A 21,593-nucleotide genomic window follows, 5' to 3' on the forward strand; every position below is an offset into this window, starting at 1 on the left:
GCTTCGTCCATGGAATCCACCTTCCCGCGGCAAGGGCGCGGGCCAGCTCCCCGGCCACGCGTGTCCCTGCACACACAGCGCGGGGGACCACCGTGCGTCTGAGAGCGAGGGTGAGATCCGCGCGGCGCGGAGCCCTGGCCCCTGGTGCCGGGCTGGCCGCCTTCCGCGGGCCCCGCGCGGGGAGAGGCGGCGCTGTGCCTCCCCACCCGCCGCAGCCGGGCGCCCCCGGGACAAAGAGCGGCGGCCGCTGCTCCCCGCGGCGGTGGCGGCGGCCGGGCCGCCCGAGACCCCGGCGCCGCGCTTTGTCGCGAGGCCACGGACGGGGCCCGGCGCGCGGGCCGGGGGCGGGGCGGGCGGGGCGGGGCGCGGGGCAGCCAATGGGCGCGCGGCCCAGCAGCTGACGCCTCCGCCGCCCCAGGTGCTCGCCGGCTGCGGGCACAAAGCGGGCGCTCCGAGGCCGGCGGCGAGCGGGGAGCTGGGCGCGGCCGTGCGCAGCGCGCTCCGGGCGGGGAGAGGGGCCGGCGGCGCCAGCCCGGGCGGTGGCCTCCCTCGGAGCCCGGCGCCTCCTCCGGACCCGGCCGCGCGGCCCCGCCCCTGCACCCCTCCTCGCCCTCCCACCCTGCCCGCTGCCGCCCGGGCCCCGAGAGCCGGATCCGCGCAGGCCGGCGCGGCAGCTGCTGCTCGCGTGGCCGGTCGCCTCCGGTCTCGCTGCTCGGCCGGGGCCCCTAGGAGCCGGGCGCCGCCGCTCAGCCGCTCCTCCTCCCGCGGCCCCCGTGGGTGCCGGTCCGCGCGCACCCCACCCCCAGCAGCCGCGCCTCGGGGTAAGTGCCCTCGCCCGGGTGGGCAGCGGCGGGAGGTGCGGGCTGCAGCGAAGGCAGGTGGAGTCAAACTTGGCCACCTGGCGAGCCCGAGGGTGTCTGGGGAAGCGCGGGATGGGATCCCGGGCCTAGGGGCGAGGGGGCGCGGCTCGCCGAGCTGGGGGAAAGGACGGAGTCGGGAACAGGAACCTAGGAGCCCCCTGGGCCCCCCAAAGCCCCCGGGGATGGGGGAGAACCACAGCTCGCCAGGAAGGCCAGGCAGAAATGGGCCAAAGGCAGTAACAGGAGGCGAGCCCGCTGGGTTTCGGGGACCCACGCGGGGGAGGAGATGCCCGGGCCCGGGAGAGGAGGGCTGCGGGGTGTGAGCTGGGAAGGCAGCGAGCAGAACGGGGCGGGGAGTGGGGAAGAGGACCCAGAGGAGGGAGGAAGGTTGTGGGAAGGGAGGAGGAGGAGGAGGAAGAGGTGGTGGTGGTGGTGGCCTTGTGGGTAAAGACTAGGGGCGCGATTCACAAAGCACTTGGCGGCGCACTGAAGTCCGAGCATCGCACAAGCCACTCCGCTGTGGGAGGTCTGCGTGGGGATGAGACCTCGCCCTCCACGCTGCCTGCTCGGAGGCGCCGGGGATGATGGAATGTCAGGGAGCCTGGTCCGCGCCTGGAGTGAGCCTGCTGGGCTCCCCACGGCCGTGTGGGAACGGAGCAAAGTTTGCAGCCCGTGTCCTTCTTGGGTGCAGAGGGGTGTGGGCGGTTCCCCATTCCACCCAGGGAGTCCCTGCCGGATGGGCTGAGAAGATCCAGGCGGAAGGGGCGCCGTGCACCAGGACAGGTGCGCAAACTGGCAGGGATGGTGGGGAGGGAGCCGGCCTGATGCGCCTGACCAGTGGCACCTGGCCTGAGACCCGGCCTGAGAGAGGGGGCTTTGCCTGCTGGGGTCACCCCTGCAGCCCAGGCACCTAGAGCAGGACCTGGCTCTGAGGGAGCGAGCGAATGAGTGAGTGACTGGGGGTGAGTGGATCTGAGGAGGTGTAACCCCCAGGCAGAGGCCTGGAGAGCAGAAAAGGGACCCTTCCCTGCATCCCGGCCACCGGGCTTTTCTCTTCCCTGACCCAGACATAAAGGAAAAGTGGGATGCAGCGGGGGCAGGTCTGCTGACTTGGGTTTTTGCTGTAGGCTTTTGTTGTTTTGTTTTGCAATGTGCGATGGAAGGACACTGCGTCTAAATAATTAATCTCCCTCCAATATGCTCATTACTTGTTGTTGAGAGCGAGGCCTGGAGCAGTGGAAAGTTCAGGAAGGCACTTGGATGGATGTCAGTCCTGAGTGGAAGTGGGGTTGCTGTCTGGGCCCTTGGGCCCGGGGTGTCCTGATTTGCATGCAAATGTGAGCGGCTCCTGGCAGATGTCTGGCCTCATCCATTCACAGGAAGGAATTTGAAAAGACAAGGAGTCTGTCCTTAACAATAGCCCTTAAGAAAATGGGATAAAGGCGCAGTGTGGGCTTTTCTGTGTGGGAATCCCCTGGCTGCCGGCACCTCGCTCAGGAGCCCCTTCTCTGAGGGCCTTTGGGAAGAAAACTTGAGCACCCCGGGCCCTCTCCTGGCTGTGTGTGCACCCCGGGCCCTCTCCTGGCTGTGTGTGCACCCCGGGCCCTCTCCTGGCTGTGTGTGCACCCGGGGCCCTCTCCTGGCTGTGTGTGCACCCCGGGCCCTCTCCTGGCTGTGTGTGCACCCCGGGCCCTCTCCTGGCTGTGTGAGCACCCCGGGCCCTCTCCTGGCTGTGTGCGCACCCCGGGCCATCTCCTGGCTGTGTGCGCACCCCGGGCCCTCTCCTGGCTGTGTGTGCACCCCGGGCCATCTCCTGGCTGTGTGTGCACCCCGGGCCCTCTCCTGGCTGTGTGTGCACCCCGGGCCCTCTCCTGGCTGTGTGTGCACCCCGGGCCCTCTCCTGGCTGTGTGTGCACCCCGGGCCATCTCCTGGCTGTGTGTGCACCCCGGGCCCTCTCCTGGCTGTGTGTGCACCCCGGGCCCTCTCCTGGCTGTGTGAGCACCCCGGCCCTCTCCTGGCTGTGTGTGCACCCCGGGCCCTCACCTGACTGTGTCCCTGGCATCCGGCTGGATGCTGAGCCTGGGAGGAAGGTGTGTGAGGGGAGCAGGCTGGAGTCTCCACCCACTTCAGGTGGTTGGAGGCGATTTCGGAATCGACTTTCAGAGTTGTTGTTTTTTTCTTCTTTTAGTCATTTCATCTCCTGCTCACATTGGTTCTCCATCCTTCCAGATCCACAATATGGGGCAAGAGGGTTAGAGTTAGCCGATGTGAAGAACTCGCGAGAATGATCGCTATCCAGTCAAAATTATTGTAGTTGTTAAGGCACCAGCCTTGTAGGCCTGCGGGTGATGGAGCCGTGGGGCTCCTAGCTACCTGAGAGGGTCTCAGGGCATAGCACAGAACAGTGACTGGGAGGGACCCCAAAGCCGGGGGATGTCTGCCGTGTCTGAGCCATGTCTCACCGTGGCTGCTAGACCACTGCACCCCTCACTTCCTGGCCTTGGCCCGCACGTGGGCCGGGGATTCTACCCACAGACAAGCCAGCCCAGTGGCCGCCTCTTCTTTCTCCAGGGAAAAATAAGAACCTATTCACTGGCTGCATCTCCCCTGTAGTCTATGAATTCCCTGAAAGGGACATTAAAATACAATCCCTCCCCCCAGATAAAAGGACAATATTGTTTTGAGGGCTCGGTGTTTGGGGGGAGGGGTGGGCAACAGATGTTCCTCTGCTATTTTCCATGTTTCCCCCGGTTCTCTTTGCCGCTTCAGTGACTCTTACACAGACGGCGGTCCTGCCCCGGGAGGGGCACTGGTAATGGAGTCTGGGGAGAAAAGGTTGTAGCCAAGATGACCTTTCCTATGACTGAGACATCAGAAAGTCGAAGGTTATGATCCTAAACTCCTCGGTGACATCACCCTCCATGCTGGCTTCGTGATGGGCTTGAAGGCTGTGAAAATACAGCCGCTATTTCCTCACGAGGTTGCAAATCGTCGTCTTGTCCAGTTACGTGTGACCGAGGCATTTTTGAAAGAAACCGGAGACTTTCTAATGGCCAAAGCCTCCCATATGTGGGAGCCGATCCCAGGCGAGATCTTTATGCTGTGAGTCTAACGAGAGGGGGGATAAGCGCTCATCCGCTGGTAGATAAACGAGGGGAAGCACTTGCTAGGACAGGGTCACTGCTTACGCCAGGCCCAGGGCAGACGCTGGTCTGGACAATGGCACAAGCAGTCCCGGGTGGTGCCTGGCCATCCCGGAGAGCCGGGGGACAGCACCACGGACCTCTCTCTGGCGAGACCCTGCCAGGGCCGACTTCTTGGCCTAACGGCTGGAGAGCTCACCCCTTCTACACCGATGGGGACAAACCCGGGAGCCACTGAAGGAAACCCGCCCCTCCGAGTATATGGCTGCTTCCCTGGCCGGCAGGGCATGACCACAGGTAACCAGAACGGCGGGCTTTTTGTCTCGCCCTAACTAAGCCATAAATACAACACGACACATGATGGGGCCTGGATGCCACTCTTTACTACACTCTCGTCATATTCTTCATCTTTTATTTTTAAACTACAAAAGGGTATTTCTTCCAACGATCCCCTGAGCACTCCTGCGGAGTTCGCTCAAATACTGTATTTAGTTTTTCCAAATTATGATGTGGAGCCTCTATTTGGGGTTAAGCCAATCTGGAGATCAAGCACGTTCCGTTTTAAAATCGTATTTTGGTTCCTGGGAACAATGGGAGGGTCTTTCCCTCCTGAATAGAGCTTTGATTAATATTTTATTCGGGAGGAAATTATAATGATGCAGATGGAGGCAGGAAAGCACGGCTCCCCTTTTGTTTTGGTTCCCAGTGCAGAGCGGAGGGAAAGGTGAACCTCGCTGTGAAGTCCAATGCTGGAGTGGCCGAGGGAGCCGCTCGTTCCGCGCGTCTTCTTAAAGGGGTTCGCTTGTCAGAGGCGCTCACATTTCCCTCGTGCTTGACGGCAGGTCCCAGGGTGTACATCTCAGAGCACAGACAGATGCGTAATGAAAGGGTTACTGTCCCTGCAGTGACGACCTGGTAAAATAGTAGAGAACGTCCTCCCAGGCTCACTGGCTACCCTCTAGCACCGTGAACTCTATTTTCAATAATTAATATGTGCCCTTCTATGTGACCGTGTTTTTTCAAAGAAACACTATACAGGCTTACGTATTATATATTTTGCTTTTTGAATCTTTTCAAAAGGTCTAGCAAAGGTGATTAGCAGTGGTATCGGTTACGTGGTGGGTAAGCAAGCTATTATCCGGTCGTAGCTCCGTGACCTTGAGTCAGGTCCCTGCGCCTCCGTGTCTTCATTCCTAGCATGACAGGCGGGGAGGGGGCGGTGCGGGGAGGGGGCGGTGCAGAGGGGGAAGAACTCGCTCCGCCGTCAGGGTCAGCGAGGTGGCTGAAAGGTCTGTGGGCGCCGCGCCCCCAGTGCCACCCGAGGCCACGCATTTAACTGGGACGGAACAGTTGCACTTTAGCCACAGAGCCTCAGCCCTGAGAGGCAGAGGAGCGAGGCTTGGACTTGCAGGGATGCACCCCGAGGCCCAGCCCCGCTCCCACCCCCACCCCCACCCCAGAGCCCCTCCAGCCCGCCGCAGCACTTCCCAAGGACACTGGGCTCTGAACTCCGAGGCCTGGAAGCTGCTCTCCTGGGCTCAGCGCCTCCATGGGCGCTCCTAACAGCTGGGGTCGGGCATTGCTGGCAAACGCTGATTAAGATAAACGAGGTGATTCTCTGACCCCGGTCCCTGCGGTCTATTGTGACCCTGGCAGACATGTGGGCTCCACAGCTGTCCCTCATTTGTGTATGAAACAAGCGCATCGGTGGCATTTTTTGGTTGCCATGGTTACAGGAGCACTCTCCATGTGACGCGGCATCCTTCTCTGGGAAAGGTTTTTGTGGCAGATATCTGGGGGGCCTGGGAGCAGAGGACAACTACTTAAAGTTTTGGGGGGATGAACCAGTTGTTTTCTGGAGCCACCACCCCCCACCCCCCACCAAGTGGCTCCCAGGAAAAGGCAGTCCCAGCCTTCAGCTGACAGAGACGCGCACAGGAGGCCCTTCCAACAGCGCCCACCTTGCCAGGAGGGCGTCCCTCAATACGAGTCTCAGGATACCTGCTCCTCTGCCCGGCCCACGTGGCTCAGTGGCTGAGCATCAACCTAGGAACCAGGAGGTCACGGTTCGACTCCCAGTCAGGGCACATGCCCAGGTTGTGGGCTCGGTCCCCAGTGTGGGGCACGCAGGAGGCAACCAATCCATGATTCTCTCTCATCATCGATGTTTCTCCCTTCCTCTCTGAAATCAATGAAAATACATAGAGCTGCTCCCCCTCCACAGCCACCCAGTGTGGGGCCATGATCACAGTCCCCGGGAGTCACACAGGAGAAAGGACAGCGCCTGTGCCTGTGCCTGTGCCCCAGGAGGCGAGCCAGCACCGCACCGGGAGACAGGAGAGAAAGTAGCAGGGAGGTGGCGTCACTGCTTCCATGGCTGGAACCCTCCGCAGAGGGTCAGTCCCACAGGCCGGCAGCCTCGTCCTGAGAGGCCCAGGACACAGACGGAGCCTCCGTGGACTCGGCGCCCAGCACAGAACCACGGGCGGGGCCGCTAGCGGGGTCCCTCCGCTCTCCCTCCCCCTGGTGATGTCCTGCCAGTGAGGACGACGGGAGGTTTAACCCCGGAGGACCCGTTCCTTAGCTTCGCTGTGTCCTACGGGGACAGCCTGACCCTGGATCCCAGCCGACCTCACCACGTGCTCATACACCCTGGGAGGCCAGGTGAGACCCGTGGGTCCTTCACAGAGAAAAACACCAAGTGCAAGGGCAGGTGCTGGCGGGACGTTCCCCCGGGCACCAGGGGCAGCCCTGGCAGAACCCAAGCCGCGTGGGGATTTCCCAGTGACTTCACCCTGAGGATGAGCAGGGATGAGAGAGGCGCTCCATGCGAACGCGGTGCTTCTGTAGATGAGAAAACCCTGCTAGCGCTCCCAGGTCCCGTCCCCGCCACCATGTTCCCTGACACAGGGCGAAGTCACCGGAGGAGAACGATGTCCAGCATCCTTGTCCCTTCCAGCTGCCGGGACATCCCACACACTCACACACCTTACCTCCTCGGGTCCCCCCCATGACTTTTATACCCATTCTGCAGCTCGGCAAACCAAGGCAGGAAGCCATGCGGTCAGGAGCCCGGTGTCACACAGCTGGTGCGTGTGCTCTGAGCATCTGTCGAGTGAATGAATGTTTGAGAGGAGAGGGTGGTTTATTCACATCTCGGGGACCGGCAGGCCCGCTCTGGGCGGGGCACCCTGAGGAACCGGCTCTGAGACGGGGCAGATGGTGCCTCGGAGCTGGTCAGCGGCGAAGCAGGGAAGTGAATGCGGGTCTTTCTGACGCTGCACCTGCACCGTTAGAGCCCAGGCTCGTTTTCTTCCCCGTAATTGCAGCCATAAAACCAAAGGCTTGGCCTAGACTGGCTCTCACGGCCCATCCGGCTCTAAAACGCCTATAATTCGTCATTCACGTGAGGCTACGGAAAATCAAGCATTAATGGACTTTCCTTTTTTGTTACTTTCAGTCTTGAAATATAGCTTGGCGTTTTTATTTACCCAGTCGTCCCTGAATTATCCATTGACATTGTATTGGAATTACTAACAGCGTTTTTAAAATTGTATATAAGGCAAATACGTTTAAATGGGTGAAAACTGCACACTTGACGGTGCCATTCTCCATCGCCATCACACTGCACATTATTCCACCATGGCCTAAATTTAGGTGGTTTCTTAAAAATTAAAAAGACAAGTAGAATGACTGATCATGAGGAAAGCTGCTGACTCTCACGACGTGTATGGAATGGCTTTACACGAGCTCGGAGCCACGGCCACACTACGAACACCTGAGATTCGCTTCCAAAGACTTCTGCTCTAAGGGGATCCTGACGGGCAGGTGAGGCGCCAGCCAGTGTGAGCCCGGCCCCAGGTCACAGACAGCGGCCCGGGTCACAGGGCAGAACCAGGCAGGGCTCAGTTGGGAAGAATTAGTTCCCAAACCGTCTCGCTTTGGCCTGGAGGGAGGGAGGGAGCCTGAGCATCCCCCTCGGTAAAATGGGGGAAACCCGCCTGGCAGAATCGCAGGACTCCTGTGAGGTCCCACGCACAACCCTCCGCACAGTTCCAAACCGCAGCGGCTGCTCGGCAAACCATCGGGACGAGTACAAGCGGCATTTCCCTGTGGAATCGGAATTTCTTAATATGCTCTCGTTGATTTTTTAGAGAGAGAGGAAGGGAGAGGGAGAGAGAAACATCAATGATGAGAATCATGGATCAGCTGCCTCCTGCACACCCCCTACTGGGGATCGAGCTCGTAGCCCAGGCTGTACCCTGACTGGGAATTAAACCACGACCTCCTGGTTCATAAGTCGATGCTCAACCACTGAGGTGCGCATAGACTCCGGCAGGTGAGGATTATCCCCACTTTGGGGATGAGGAGAAACGAGGGACAGGAATCCGCCCAGGATCTCGCCACTACTGTGCGCCAGGCCAGGGCCTCGCGGACCTTCGCTTCCCGCCTCTCCTCGGCCTGTGTTCCCAGCTCAGGGCTGCTTATTCCCACCGCGGGCATTCAGCACCACCGCGGGCATTCAGCACCACCGCGGGCATTCAGCACCACCGCCAGGTCCTGGGGAGACTGCGACGCTCAGCCCGGGCCCAGGCCCCCGGAAGGGCCTCGCACACGGGACACGCCCGTAGCAAGTACCCAGCGGCCTGGAGCCCAGAGGGGTTTCCACATCTTGCGTCTCCCAGGCGCCTCCTGCTGCTTCTGCGCCACGTTCGGGTATTTCCTACAGCGCTCGGCAGACACGAGCAGGTCGTAACCTGCATCAGACGCAGAGACACCGCTGCCTTATTCACAGAGGCTGACGCAGGGAGTCGAGCTCATCTGGGGATGCCTTTATGAGGTGAATGCCAAGGAAGTGTGATTAATCAGAAAGTACTCATTAGAGGCATGCAGACTGTTAGGAGGGGCTGTGGGGGGTGAGGAATGTGGGTGGTGGTACTTCGGGCCCAGGGGAGCTACCAGACTCCTAGGGGAGAGAGGATGGGTAGAGAGGGAGGAGAATGAAGTGATGGTCGGTGGAAATGCCCAACAGAACAGGAAACACAGTTTTGGACCATGCAGGCCTGGGTTTGAATTTCACTTTTTAAAAAAAAAAATTTTCTTGTTGTTAATCCTTACCCAAGGATATTTTTTCCATTGATTTTCAGAGAGTGGAAGGGAGGGGCGGAGGGAGAGAGAGAAACACTGATGAGAGAGAGACATCGATTGGTTGCCTCCCACACGCACCCCAGCCAGGTGCTGGGGATGGAACCTGCCACCCAGGTAGGTGCCCTTGGCCAGGTCTCGGACCCCGACCTTCCAGTCCTCAAGCTGACGCTCTATCCGCTGAGCCACACGGGCCAGGGCTACTTCACCTTTTTTTATTTTCTGCTTTTCGTTGTCTCCCCTCCCCCCAGCCCTGTCATACGTTTTCCTTTGGTTGGAGATGAACCCCCTCCCCGCCCCCGATGAAGACACAGGCTGGCTGACAGCACCCCCGTTTGCCCACAGGTGACAGGTGTCCACGGTATGAACACCGGCCTGGGGCCGTCTCAGAGCTCCCCTCCCGCGTGGCCCGCAGGTGTCTCGCATGTGGTGTCGCTCTTGTTCACCGTCCCCGCTGTGGCGCTCGCACCCGGCCACATCTGGCCACATCTGGCCACATCTGGCTGGTGTCGGCAAGCGAGGGGTGACTGGTGGTGAGCGAGCCAGACCCTCTAGGAGACGCAGACGGAGAGTGATCGCATTAGGGCGCTAATGACTGTGAAACCTGGTTGACAGCGAATTGTCCTCCGTGGGGAGACGGCCTGATCGCAGTCATCACGGTGCATCACACGGGATCTCAGCTTTGAGTCAGCGTGCTGCCCCCGTCCTCTGTTCCAGCTCCTTCTTTGTAGCGACACGCGACTACATTCTCACACTCACCACGTGGTTACCGCAGGAGAGCTCACCTACCAGTATCTCAGCTAACAGCGGTGCTTGTCCATCCCTTGGGAGTTTGCCCTAGCCTTGCCCGGGCCTTGTAAATGGTCCCTTTTAAAGACTTTCTTTATTCCTCCCTTTTGACTATATACTAGTATACCATCCGCTGCCTGCTGGGTATCGGCCACGTGGAAGAAGTGGGGAAACTCCTTAGCAAGGCACTAAGGGCCTGTCCGACCTCCTGTCCTGACTTCGCCCCTATGTTGGCGGAGCCTGAATCTCATCCAAGGGAAGTGAGTCCCTACTTTGCGCACCTGTTCCCACTGTGTGCTCTGGTGCTTTCCCATGGGCGGCCTGCCGGGGAGTGGTCAGCGGCTAGCGCCACACGAGCCCTGACACGCAGTGCCTGCCAATGCCTGTGGTGTAAACACACCCGCCATGACACCTCCATGCGCCTAAAATGTCTCGGAACTTGGAATTGGGAAGAAAAGCACACCGTTGGCCAGTGACCCTCCCAACCCTGTCCACCTCCACCCTCTGCCAGGGCCGGACCCAGAATTGCTGCTCTGCAAAGTATTCCAACTCTTTCTCGTCGCTCATGTGGGCATTTGGAACGGTTTTGAATGACCAGCCACACGTTGGTGGTAATATTTCTGAACCCAGGGATTCTCGCCAATTAGATGTTTGAGGCTTAGAAGCCCTGAAGCAAAAATCAGCCGCCTGCCTGTGTCTCCGGCCACATCGCCAAAGCTTCCTGCTTCAAGTTGCTTCATTTCCCATGAAAATGATTCTCACCCGCTGGTGCTGTTTCCAGATTACGTTCTCAGGATCCTCATTCACACGTGCTTGGAAGCAGTAATAAACTGCCAGGAGCATCCGACTGCTCCCCGTTTTAAGCATCTGAACAGAGAAAACGTACAAGGTGGGTGAGAAGACGGCCCACAATTTATTCCGAAATGTATCTTATTAAGGAAGGGTCTTTTTACGCAGCCCTGCTAAGCGATGCCTTCCATTTCACTTCATGAAACAGATGAGCCCAGTATGTCAAGTTCAGAAAGTCACCACGGCGGCCATGGGGAAGCTGGGGCGTCCAGGAATAAAGGCGAGCGCGCACCGGCTTCGGGCTATTTCCTGATGTCATGGTCATGAGTGACGACAGGGGTGTTCCATTAAAGTTATTCTCGTTGTTCTTAATTTCACAAAGGCTGGGGGTGGAGACAAGACGAAGGAAAACGCCAGGATTTCTGATGCGTGCAGGCCCTGGGAGGTTCCCCGCGGGCCCTTGGCCCCGCTGGTGACAGGGAGGCCTGGATGGTGTGACTAAGGACCGTCACCTCCCGCGCCCTGGTTGACGGCGTCCTCAATCCGAGCCCTTTGACTGCTGGACCACGGGTGTCAGTGCACCCTCACAGGGCAAAGCCTGGCCACCGAGGAGACTTCGTAATGAGCTATTTCCAACTCGGAGGTGGCGTGAACCGATTTCAATTCGCCAAAACAATGTAAAAACCTGATTACCAGAAATCCTAATTCACTAGAATGTTTTCCCCCTCAGGGGGCCACTTTTAGGAGGAAAAGGGAAAATTGGAAGAAAACAGGTTAGTAACAAAGACTTGAGATTGGGGGCCAGTATGAGTTCCTTATCAGGGCAGGGAAGGAATATGTCTTAATAATTAATCATAATAATAATACCCTAGCTGGTTTGGCTCAGTGGATAGAGCATCGGCCTGCAGACCGAAAGGTCCCAGATTTGATTCCCTGTCAAGGTCACATGCCCAGTTTTAAGCTCGATCCTCAGTGTGGGGCGTGCAGGAGGCAGCCAATCAATGATTCTCATCATTGATGTTCCTATCTCTCTCCCCCTCTCCCTTCCTCTCTGAAATCAATAAAAATATATTTAAGAAAATAACAACAACAACCCCTATCAAAGGCAAGAGGTGGGTATTAAAGATTGAAAGATTGAACTACCGCTTCCTAGGAGACCCTCAGCTTCCCAGAAATTACATGCGCCGGTTCCCCGAGCCTAACCTTCAGTACCAAGCGACCTTGTTGCTTCATCACAAGGTCGTATTCGTGTGTGTGCGCGGAGGCTGCGGGCACTCCGTCTCCACTGCGGCCCCGGAGGTGGCATCACACCAGGCCCCGCCCTCCAGTGCTGCAAATGTGGGTCCCTCTCGGCATTTCCCCAGCAGCTGTGGGGGTCCCCACTGGTCCCTTCAGCTCTGAGCCACTTGTAAGACGGAGCAGTGGCCTCAGCCCCCACGGAGCGTGAGAGCCGGGGGCACTTCTGCGCTGGGCCCCCTTCGAGCTGCATCCTGCCCCGCCCTGTCCTTGGGACACGGTGACACTTCCTGAGAGGCCCCTGGCCCCCGCCTTGCGGAGGGAAGGTTGCGCTGGCAGGCACACTTCTCAATGATGAAGAAAACCAAGTTCTTTAGATCCATATTAGAGCAAACAGTCGTATAAAAACCATTTAGCACAGGAGCTCGAAGCCAAGTTGATTTTACGAGCTCGGGGACAGATGGCTTCATTTTGCTTCTTCCCACGGGATGGCGTTCCGTGGAAGCACAGGGTGCCTGGGGTCTGTTGAGTCGAAGGGCAGACACGGCCATGCACCCCCGCGCCGCTGTCTCTAACCGCGAGGAGCAGAACTTGATGCTGAATGTTGGAACATTCCCATATGTCCGTCTCCGAGGGGGGGGCTGTGTGCTCGGCATTTTCCCCGGCTCCGGTTTAAACGCTTAGTCTTCTAACTGGTGAATGCTAAGGAGTCAGCCTCTGAGACGTGTCAGTGGGTCTGAGCTAAAACATGCAGGCTCCCGCCCGGCCGGTGTGGCTCGGAGATTGCGCATCAACCCAAGAACCAAGAGGCCACGGGTTCGATTCCTGGTCAGGGCACATGCCGGGGGATGTCTCTATCTCTTTATTCCTCTCCCTTCCTCTCTCTAAAAATCAATAAAGGGGGGGAAAAATATATAGGCTCCCACCATAAGAACATTGGATGTTCAATTTTTTTAAGTAAGAATTCTGTTAAAATGTCAGGTAGTTAATAAAAATTACCAGCAGATTAAAAAAATATATAACCAACCCTGCAGGTGTGGCTCAGTGGTTGAGCTTCAACTCATGAACCAGGAGGTCACAGTTGGATTCCCAGTCAGGGCACAGGCCTGGGTTGCGGGCTCAATGCCCAGTAGGCAGGAGGCAGCCGATCGATGGTTCTCTCTCATCATCGATGTTTCCAGCTCTCTCTCCCTCTCTCTTCCTCTCTGAAATCAATAAACATATTTAAATATGTGTACATATATACAATATATATACATGTATGTGATCATAATGGTACAGAACTCTCCTTGAGTAAAGAAAACTGCAATCAATATCCTGAAGAAGTGAAAGCCTTTGCCATTTCCTTGGTGAGAGTCATGTTCACTGTGACACTGAACCTGAACTGGCCTGGGCGCACAAGCCGGTCTGGCAGAGGCGCCTGGGGTTGCTGGACGTGCTGGCATCCCGAGCTCAATGGTGTTGGTGTCCGCAGCGCGCCTGCCCTGTCCGTGCCAACCCCGATGAGTCTGCCTCTCCAGCGGCCTGTCTGCAGCTCTGGATGCGTCACCCAGACCGCTGGCAGCAGCTCCTGCGCAGCGTGTACTGGCACGGCCTGGCGAGTCTCCGTCTGCCGTGAGAACGCCGAGCAGGACCCTGGGAAGGGCTGGAAAGGGTGTGAAGAGACAGAGTCGGGGAGGCAGAGTGAGGCCGCCACACAGAGGAGTTCACGTTTATTTAACATGCAATCATGGTGGTAATTACAGAGCAATTATTTCATATGGGCATATTACGAGGAGAGAATTAAAATAATTTGTAAAAAGACTAAAATGAATGGGTTCCGTGGCAGTTTTAATGTCACTGCACTTGCTGGTGCTAAAAAGGAGCAATAAAGCAGCCCAGGTGTCACTTCCTGTTGTGTCCACTCAGCCGTCCGTCCACTCAGCCATCCGTCCCCTCAGCCGTCCATCCGCTCAGCCTCCCGTCCACTCAGCCGTCCATCCCCTCAGCCGTCCGTCCGCTCAGCCTCCCGTCCACTCAGCCTCCCGTCCACTTAGCCTTCCGTCCACTTAGCCTTCCGTCCACTTAGCCTTCCGACCGCTTACCCATCCATCCACCTAGCTGTTCGTCCGCTTAGCCTTCTGTCCACTCAGCCACCTTCCACTCCCAGCTTGACGATGCTGAATTGCTACTTGACGGCTCTGACTATGCAAACAGTTTATTTCTTATAAAGAAAAACAAGGAACTTTCTCCATCCTACAAGCGAGTTAAACAGAAAAAAATCCTTTTTCCCTGGTCTGCGTCCTTTGCCTGTCACAGACGCTCAGGGTTAAAGGGATTTGACAGATACCAGGTGTAAGAATTCTTCAAACTGTACCTGGTGAGTGACTTTTCACAATATAGCAAGGAAAATGAGGTCAGCGCAGAGCTGAGACAGTCCGTGTGCAAGTACTAGCCTTGCCTGCGAGGTCCTAGAGCAAGCTGCAAAGATCAAGTTCACGCGTTCCTTTTAAAATTAACAAATGGTATCCCCGTGCTGCCGAGCTCCTTGGCAAACAGATGAGCCGCACCCGGATCTGGACTCTGACATGTGCAGCTCAGCCATTGGGAGGGATGGGCATTGCCTTTGAGAGCTGTACCTTTTCCCTGCGGGCCGATCTGTGCTTCTGCTACTTCATGGACAGCCCACTCATCCGATGACCACCGGGGGTTCTTTGGGATGGCCATGTGACGTGCATTAGTGCCTTTACACCACCCGCACGCACCAGAGAATGCCGAGACCCTGGCAATGAATAAAAATAATAACAGCAAATACAAGAAGAAAAGGGGGAGAAAATAAAACCAGGGAAGGACAATCCAATGTCCCTGTGGGAACCAGGAGAACCAGCAGAGAAACGTAAGGTGCTCAGATTAGGAAATGCTGAGTCCGGGATTTATGCTGTTCCTCCGCCAGCGAACTGGGCCACCTCATCACCCGGGGGATCTCTCAGGTGCTGCCTCTGAAAGTAGGTCTTCCAAGAAAAGGAATGAGGATCGATTTTTGTAAATGGGATGCGCTTTTAACAAGCGCTGACGTTTTCTTCAGAGCAGAGATGCACAGTGCGTAGCAGACTGGGCTGAGGGTAGGTTTTCACACACGGACCCTGTGCCAAAAATATCTCCAAATGCCGCGCTAATCATCTAGTTGTCAAACACTCCCACTAGCTAATAAACATCGTGAGCGATATTATTACTACTTTCTGCTGTGATTCAGACGTTGCAAACCGGCCACAGGCCATAAAAAGCCTCAGAAAGCAGACAGCTTTGCTTGGCTTGTGTGGTTGCACATTTCCGGGGGGCTGGGAGTGCACGTACCCTCCAGCTTCTTACCGGGCCTGTGTTCGGCTCAGTGACCTCACCTACCCAACCCCTGGCGCAGCTTGAGATCCTTGGCCTAGTCGAACTCCATGCCTCCGCAGCATTTAAATAGCACAAAGCGGGGAGGGAAGGATCATCACCTCACAGAGAATGGCCAAGAGTGGTTTTCACTCCAAGGAGAGTTGGCTGAGAGGATGGTTCCTGAGGTCCCTCTGGCCGCGGACGCTGCGAGCTCTCCTCTCAACCTACTTAGTCTAAGATAATAAAACAGGACACAAAGTTTCCAGACCGGCTCAGGGTCAGCTGGGAAGGTGGGGTGAAGCCCTGATGAAGCCCTTCCCTGGTGTCCTCATGCGGGGGCCTGGCCACAGGGCCTGCTCGCTGATGAAGGTGCGGGCTCCCAGAGCAGTTCCTGATGCAAAGGACCCTCCGAAGCTCCACGTGTCCTTGCAGGGATAGGGAGACGGTCACAGCCCTTCCTCCCAGACACACCCTCCTCCACCTGCGGTCCCTGAGCCACGGTGCGGGTGTTTCGCTCTGGATAGTGTGTGAACAAGGGGCATCGTTTGGGAAAATGGTTGGAGGACGAAATGTAAGACTCAGAAAGGGTCAGGGGCCAGACAAAAGTCCACGAAACAAATGTCTTCCAAAGCAGTCTGTGGTTGAGCATCATCCTATGACCCAGGAGGTCACGGTTTGATTCCTGGTCAGGGCACATGCCCAGGTTGTGGGCTCCATTCCCAGTGTTGGGGCGTACAGGAGGCAGCCAGTCAGATTCTCGCCCATCATTGATGTTTCTATCTCTCTCCCTCTCTCTTCCTCTCTGAAATCAATAAAAATATATTTTTTTAAAAAAAGAAAAGAGCTTGCGGCAAACTCTCGGGCTCTCCCCGCACCAGCCACCTACTGCCCTGTGGGAGGCTCCGGAGCGGCCAGGCCTTTCAGAACCTGGAGTTGCTGACGCCACAAGGGTGCTCTCTGGGGCTGCCAGCCACCCACTCCTTGCTGTCGTCCTCGGCACCCACACGGAGCCTCAGACTCAGCGGGAGGCAGCGAACCTGGAAATAACCGCTACCATCTACGGCCAGTGCCAGGCGCTCTGCCGAAGCTCTGCCCGTACCAGCCTGCAAGTCCTCCCCGCCCCACATAAGAGGAGCTTTTAGGATCTGTTTTCTAAAAAAGGAGACGGAGCCTCAGGAAGAAAGCGCTGATGATTCGCTCAAGGTCACACAACTGCACCTGAAGCCAGAGGCCACACTCACCTCGACTCCAGGGTCAAACGGCTGGCAGACCTGCCTGCCCTGTTTGGTTTTTGACCTTTTGTATTTTTTATTTTTTGGTGCCATAAATATAGGGCGTCCCCCCAAAAAGTATAAGACACTTTGAATAATTACAAAGGCATATTTATTAAAATACATTTTATTTTCAAAATTGAGCTGTCGGCTACTGAAGTGTGGCCACATGTTTGACACCCGGTAGTTTCTACAGTCACTTCTGTGTGTGTTTTAACGGCATCGGTGGGTTTTTCTGAATGTTCCTATTAAGTGTGCGCGCGTGTGTGTGTGTGCGCGTGCGTGTGTGTGTGTGTGTGTGTGTGTGTGGTGACGATTTTACCCAATAACATGAGCAGTCCCAATTTAACTGTAAAGGGGAACCAGTTTAGCGCAGTGACTATAGTCCAGTGATGGCGAACCTTTTGAGCTCGGCGTGCCAGCATTTTGAAAAACCCTAACTTAACTCTGGTGCCGTGTCACATAAAGAAATTTTTTGATATTTGCAACCATAGTAAAACAAAGACATATATTTTTGATATCTATTTTATATATTTAAATGCCATTTAACAAAGAAAAATCAACCAAAAAAATGAGTTCATAGTGTCACAGGTTCGCCATCACTGCTCTAGTCAAAGTGCCTGCAGCTCGGAGCTTGCTGAGCCGCGCGGACAGCCTGCTGTTACGTTTGTGAGGGTCTGTGCCTGCTCCGCAGCCCGAGAAAGGCTAGGATGGAGGGTGTCGGGGATAAACGTAACGTCTGTCCCACTCGCATTCCAGGCGCACCTGCAGATTGGATCAGGCCGAGGGCCGTGCCGGCTGTGGGCGAGCCCCGGATGGAGAGCCACAGCTGAGAGGCTCTGGCTTCCTGGCCTCGGAAAACTCCAGAGAACCGTCCCTGCGGGCTCCGGAACTCTCCCTGCGCCACCGAGACTGCTTGAATGTTCGCGGGGCGCCCCGGGGCGCTCCCCAGCTGCTGAGAGGTGCGCGGGCAGGGCGGGCCGGCTCGGTGGCGGGCGGCATGGCCAGGATGCGACCTGTGCCGGCGGCGGCGTCCGGCCTGGTGCTGGGCTTGCTGCTGGCCTCCCTCGCCGGGTCCTCCCTGCAGAGTGGCGAGTGCCCACAGCTGTGCGTGTGCGAGGTCCGGCCCTGGTTCACCCCACAGTCCACCTACCGCGAGGCCACCACCGTGGACTGCAACGACCTGCGCCTCACCCGCATCCCCGGCAACCTGTCCAGCGACACACAGGTGCTGCTGCTGCAAAGCAACAGCATCGCGGCCACGGCCGACGAGCTGCAGCAGCTCTGCAACCTGACGGAGCTCGACGTCTCGCAGAACAACTTCAGCAGCATCCGCGAGGTGGGGCTGGCCAACCTGAGCCGGCTCACCACGCTGCACCTGGAGGAGAACCAGATCGCCGAGCTGCCCGACCGCTGCCTGCAGGACCTGGGCAGCCTGCAGGAGCTCTACATCAACCACAACCAGATCCGCGCCATCTCGGCGCGCGCCTTCGCCGGCCTGCGCAACCTGCTGCGGCTGCACCTCAACTCCAACAGGCTCAGGGTGATCGACAGCCGCTGGTTCGAGGCCACGCCCAACCTGGAGATCCTCATGATCGGCGAGAACCCCGTGGTCGGCATCCTGGACATGAACTTCCGGCCCCTCGCAAACTTGCGGAGCTTGGTGCTGGCGGGCATGTGCCTCACCGACGTGCCCGGGAACGCGCTGGTGGGCCTGGACAGCCTGGAGAGCCTGTCCTTTTACGACAACAGGCTGGTCAAGGTCCCCCAGCTGGCCCTGCAGAAAGTCCCCAATTTGAAGTTCCTCGACCTCAACAAGAACCCCATCCACAAAATCCAGGAGGGGGACTTCCGGAACATGCTCCGGCTGAAGGAGCTGGGGCTCAACAACATGGGGGAGCTGGTGTCCGTGGACCGCTACGCCCTCGACAACCTGCCCGAGCTCACCAAGCTGGAGGCCACCAACAACCCCAAGCTGTCCTACGTCCACCGCCGGGCCTTCCGCGGCGTGCCCGCGCTGGAGAGCCTCATGCTGAACAACAACGCCCTCCACGCCGTGTACCGGGCCACCGTGGCGTCGCTCCCCAACCTGCGTGAGATCGGCATCCACAGCAACCCGCTGCGGTGCGACTGCGTCCTCCGCTGGGTGGCCGCCAACACGACCAGCATCCGCTTCATGGAGCCGCTGTCCATGCTCTGCGCCGCGCCGCCCGAGCTGCGGGGGCGGCCGGTGAAGGACGCGCTGGCCCGGGACGCGGGCGAGCGCTGCCTCCCCATGATCGCCCACGACGCCTTCCCTGGCCACCTGAGCGCAGAGCTCGGCGCCACGGTGCTCCTGGACTGCCGGGCCCTGGCTGAGCCGGAGCCCGAGATCTACTGGGTCACGCCCCTTGGGAGGAAGATAACCGGCGACACGCTCTCCGACAGGTACACGCTGAGTAGTGAGGGCACCTTGGAGATCCCCAACGTCCGCACGGAAGATTCCGGGAGGTACACCTGCGTGGCCCAGAATGTGGAAGGCGCCGACACGCGCGTGGTCACGGTGAAGGTCAACGGGACCCTCCTGGACGGGGCCCAGGTGCTGAAAATGTACGTGAAGCAGACGGAGTCCCACTCCATCCTCGTGTCCTGGAAAGTGACCTCCAACGTCATGACGTCGAACCTCAAGTGGTCCTCGGCCACCATGAAGGTCGACAACCCGCATATCACCTACACGGCCCGGGTGCCCGTGGATGTCCACGAGTACAACCTCACGCACCTGCAGCCGTCCACCGACTACGAGGTGTGCCTCACCGTGTCCAACGTCCACCAGCAGACGCAGCGGTCCTGTGTCAACGTCACCACCAAAACGGCCGCCTTCGCCCTGGACCTCTCCGACCAGGACGCCAGCACGGCCCTGGCTGCCGTCATGGGCTCCATGTTCGCCATCGTCAGCCTCGCGTCCACGGCCGTGTACGTCGCCAAAAGGTTCAAGAGGAAAAACTACCACCACTCGTTGAAAAAGTACATGCAAAAGACCTCGTCGATCCCACTCAACGAGCTGTACCCCCCGCTCATCAACCTCTGGGAAGGGGACCCCGAGAAGGACAAGGACGGGGCCGCGGAGGCCAAGCCCGCCCAGGTGGACACGTCCAGGAGCTATTACATGTGGTAACGCCGGGGAGACGCTGCTCTGGCAGCGAGGAGCACAAAGACGCTTTTGCTTTATTCTGCAAAGTAACACGTGGGAGACTTTTGTATTTTGGACTTTGGGGCAGAGCGGAGGGGCCGGGTGGCCATCTCAGTTTTTTGTGTTTTTTTGTTTGTTTTCTTAGGGGAGCGTATCGCAGCGAGCCTGGGCTTCCGGAGTGTGTTCGGTTTTTATTCTTACCATTCTTATGATTATGATTTTATTATGATTATTCTTTGGTTTTAGTTGTCCTGCTAAACTCAATGATGCTGTTCTAACGACCATGCTCCATGCAATGATCAGTGGCAGGCTGGGGTTCCCCTGTGCTGTGGCCGGCAGCGTGGCCCCGTCTTCCGAAGCCACCGGCAGAAAGCACCGCGTCCTCCCAAAAGCGGCCACGTGGTTGAGGAGCAGCGTGCACCCTTGGCAGCCACTTGGTCCACAGACTTTTCAACTCAAGCGACCACGGCTAGACTGTTACCTGCTTTGAATGGTGTTAGTTGACTGCACTGTAACCTTGTATCCACTGACTTGAATGTTTGCCTTTGAACACGGACGTTCCTTTTTGTGATCAATCGTTAAAGAGGCTTAGGCCAAGCTAACAGGCAATAGAAACACGTTCTATATCAGGTTTTTTTAATGTAACAAACCACATGTTACTTGTTACCTTCTTCTTTTTATCTTTAGTAGACACTTTTGAAAGAAAAAGACAATACCTTTGGTGTGTTTCACTCACCAACATGTGGTGTACAGTGAAGACAAGACTCTAATAAATTAGTTTTGTTCTGATTTTTTAGAACACTTGCAATCACGTATCCCGTAGTTCTTGCTAGTGGCAGCGTGCTATTTTTCATGCCCCTCAAACCAACCGCCCAGATAAACCGGCTACCACGCGATGCTTTTCAAAACTGGGCCCTAAAGAGTTTTGAAGTCTTTTTGTAGAGGAAGAAATATCTATTTTGATGCAGATGTTTTAGTGGACAGGATTTCTATATTTTAAATATTACTGACCAGACCCAATGGAGGAAACAGTTCATATGAAGAAAAAAGGTGTATTGCTGCATCCTATGCATAACTAAACACAGATGGAGATATATATAGGGAGAGGAGAGGGGGAGGGAGGGAGGGAGGGAGGGAGGGAGAGGCGCGTAGGATATGTCTCATTCCCTCTCTGTAAGGGTTTGTTAAAATCTGATATTATAGCAGTAGCCACGGGCCCCAGCGGAGTGTCAATCACAGTTAGTAGTATTCCAGATGCAGTCTGTGCTGTTCCTTTGCTAACAGCTGTCTATCTGCTTAGACCCGTATTAGCCCATCTGGGTGTGGAGGCCCCTGCAGGTGATGGACAGAAGACAGAGCGGCTTCTGGGCAGCTGGCACGTTCCATCCAAGTACCAGAGAGAGAGGGAGGCTTTCGCAGGATTAGGTGTTTCCTGGGAAATGTGTGTGAGAAACAGAACAGGAGGCGGATTTAGGTAGGAGGCCGGTTCCACGGTGGGTGGGGTGGGCCTCACGGTGTAACTAGAGGCGAAAGGACTCATTGGAAACGAGACTGATAAAGCGGAGGAGCGCAGTAGGCTGTTCCCAATGGCACCTGCTGCCAGGCCTGCAGGCGGTCGCACCAGGAGCCTGAGCTGGGAGAGGAGTGGGCGCGAGCAGGTGCCACTGAGCACCACCAGGGAAAGGCAGGAAGCAGCGAGGGCGAGGCTGGCTGGAGGGTTTCTTTCTTTAATATATATATATGATTTCAGAGAGGAAGGGAGAGAGAGAAACATCAATAATGAGAGAGAATCATTGATCGGCTGCTTCCTGCACGCCCCCTATTGGGGATTGA

General features: G+C 57.1%; 2 protein-coding genes across 8 annotated transcripts in view; one reads left to right on the forward strand and one right to left on the reverse strand.

The window, feature by feature from the left end:
* Window positions 1-21,593, reverse strand: part of SUMF1 (sulfatase modifying factor 1) — a 156,890-nt gene that overhangs the window by 24,602 nt on the left and 110,695 nt on the right. The window contains exon 12 of one of the 7 annotated variants that reach the window (XM_036333356.1): window positions 14,668-14,724. The exons of the other annotated variants lie outside the window; for them this stretch is intronic. Coding sequence (XP_036189249.1) covers window positions 14,689-14,724 — 36 coding nt within the window. The 3' untranslated portion in view covers window positions 14,668-14,688. Of the gene's footprint in view, window positions 1-14,667; window positions 14,725-21,593 lie in introns of those variants that run through there. 7 annotated transcript variants of the gene reach the window in all.
* On the forward strand, window positions 438-20,591 carry LRRN1 (leucine rich repeat neuronal 1). The gene is made up of 2 exons (XM_036333352.1): window positions 438-821; window positions 17,351-20,591. Exon 2 carries the CDS (start codon window positions 17,592-17,594, stop codon window positions 19,743-19,745), a length of 2,154 nt encoding a protein of 717 aa, XP_036189245.1. The 5' UTR covers window positions 438-821; window positions 17,351-17,591; the 3' UTR covers window positions 19,746-20,591.

Source organism: Myotis myotis, unplaced genomic scaffold (assembly GCF_014108235.1).
Source record: "Myotis myotis isolate mMyoMyo1 unplaced genomic scaffold, mMyoMyo1.p scaffold_m19_p_13, whole genome shotgun sequence".
Taxonomy (NCBI): Eukaryota; Metazoa; Chordata; class Mammalia; order Chiroptera; family Vespertilionidae; genus Myotis; species Myotis myotis.

Bases quoted from the DNA above. Each gene is read 5' to 3' on its own strand.
- LRRN1 (XM_036333352.1), top strand. From the start codon at position 17,592: ATGGCCAGGATGCGACCTGTGCCGGCGGCGGCGTCCGGCCTGGTGCTG.